At 58.5% G+C, this 1,358-nt stretch overlaps 1 protein-coding gene across 1 annotated transcript in view; it reads left to right on the top strand.

Moving 5' to 3' along the window:
• Window positions 1-535: 535 nt before the first annotated feature.
• The window catches only part of EMH_0003380 (uncharacterized protein), a gene marked incomplete at both ends in the record, with an annotated part of 4,097 nt that continues 3,274 nt past the window's right edge, over window positions 536-1,358 (top strand). Inside the window, 2 exons of the mRNA XM_013496361.1 lie at window positions 536-910; window positions 975-1,124. Of these exons, the coding sequence (XP_013351815.1) occupies window positions 536-910; window positions 975-1,124 (525 nt within the window). The remainder of the gene's footprint in view (window positions 911-974; window positions 1,125-1,358) is intronic.

Raw genomic sequence — 1,358 nt, 5'->3', positions numbered from 1 at the left:
CGGGAGCTGCAGCAGCAGCAGCAGCAGCAGCAGCAAAGGCAGCAGAAAAGGCAGCAGCAGTGACCCCCTTCGCCTACAGTTTTTAGAGGCATATGATTGAGACTTTTTCTCCCACCAAGGCAAATTGACAGAAGAAAATAGAAGGGGGCGTAGAGAAGAGAGGGGTCTGCTGCTGCGGCTCTTCGGCTGCACGGGCGACCTTGTAGGCGCCCTTCGGCCCCTGACATACTGGAACTTGCTCCAAATATATATTATGAGAGTATTACCTCAGAAATAGCAGCACAATGATGCTCTTTTTCTCCCCGTAACGTGCAGCAGACAGACAGACAGGGGGGCCCATGCCATTGCCAGGCGGCGCAGCTCGTCTTCTCCTCTCGAGCGGTTGCTCGTCTCACACGCTGCGTACAGCCACCTGCTGCAGCAGCTGCAGCAACAGCAAGAATCACAGCGGCGCGCGAAAACCCTAGACACCAGGGGGATCGCAACAACGGCAGCAACAGCAGCAGCTGCAGCAGCAGCAGCAACCTTGCAGACAATGGACCCCCATGAAGCCATTCAGGCGTCTGTCGATGGACCCGCTGTAGACGAAGGCTCCACATTGCCCTCAACTGCCGCAAAACATGCAGCGACAGCAGCGGCACACCCAGCGGTAGCGGGAGAAGCACCACCAGCAGCAGCAGCAACAGAACCCCCAGCAGCAGCAGCAGCAGCAACGGCAGCAGCATACGCGAGCAGCGTTCTTCCAAGCACGGATAGCATCAAGAAGCCTCAGCCGAGCTGCAAGGAGGTTTGCTTTCGAAGCTCCAGCAGCCCTGAGCAGCAGCAGCAGCAGCAGCAGCAGCAGCAGCAGGCGATGGAGCAGCAGCTGGTTGCATCTCCCCCACCAGAGGCAGCGGTAGCAGCACCAGAGGTCTGCTGCCGCGGAGCACGATGGCAGCGTCGACACTGCTGCGGCGTTTCCCCTGTTTGTGAAGGACCCTCCCCCAGCCACCACCACCACCATCACCACCATCACCACCATCATCATCACCACCACAGCAGCAGCAGCAGCAGTAGCAGCAGCAGCAGCAGCAGTAGTAGTAGTGGTTGCCGGCGACATCGTCGTCGCTGCGGCTGTCATTCAGGTGAATATATGTTTATGCTGCTGCCTAGAAAGCCTCTAAGCCCTGGCGCTGCTTTTCTCTTTTCTCTTCTCCAGGAGGCCTCGCCGACGGTTCGCTGTGCTGTGGATATGGGGGGGACGCTAGCGAAGGTGGTGTTTATAGAGGAGCTGGGTCCGCAGAGTGCAGCAGCAGCAGCAGCAACAGCTTCTCCCCCAGAGACCCACAACTCACTGCCAGGGCATATGCAAGCAACTG

Source organism: Eimeria mitis, genomic scaffold (assembly GCF_000499745.2).
Source record: "Eimeria mitis Houghton genomic scaffold, Emh_scaff206, whole genome shotgun sequence".
Lineage (NCBI taxonomy): Eukaryota > Apicomplexa > Conoidasida > Eucoccidiorida > Eimeriidae > Eimeria > Eimeria mitis.
The sequence above is the reverse complement of the archived record's forward strand: the minus strand, read 5'-3'. Positions and strand labels throughout refer to the sequence as shown.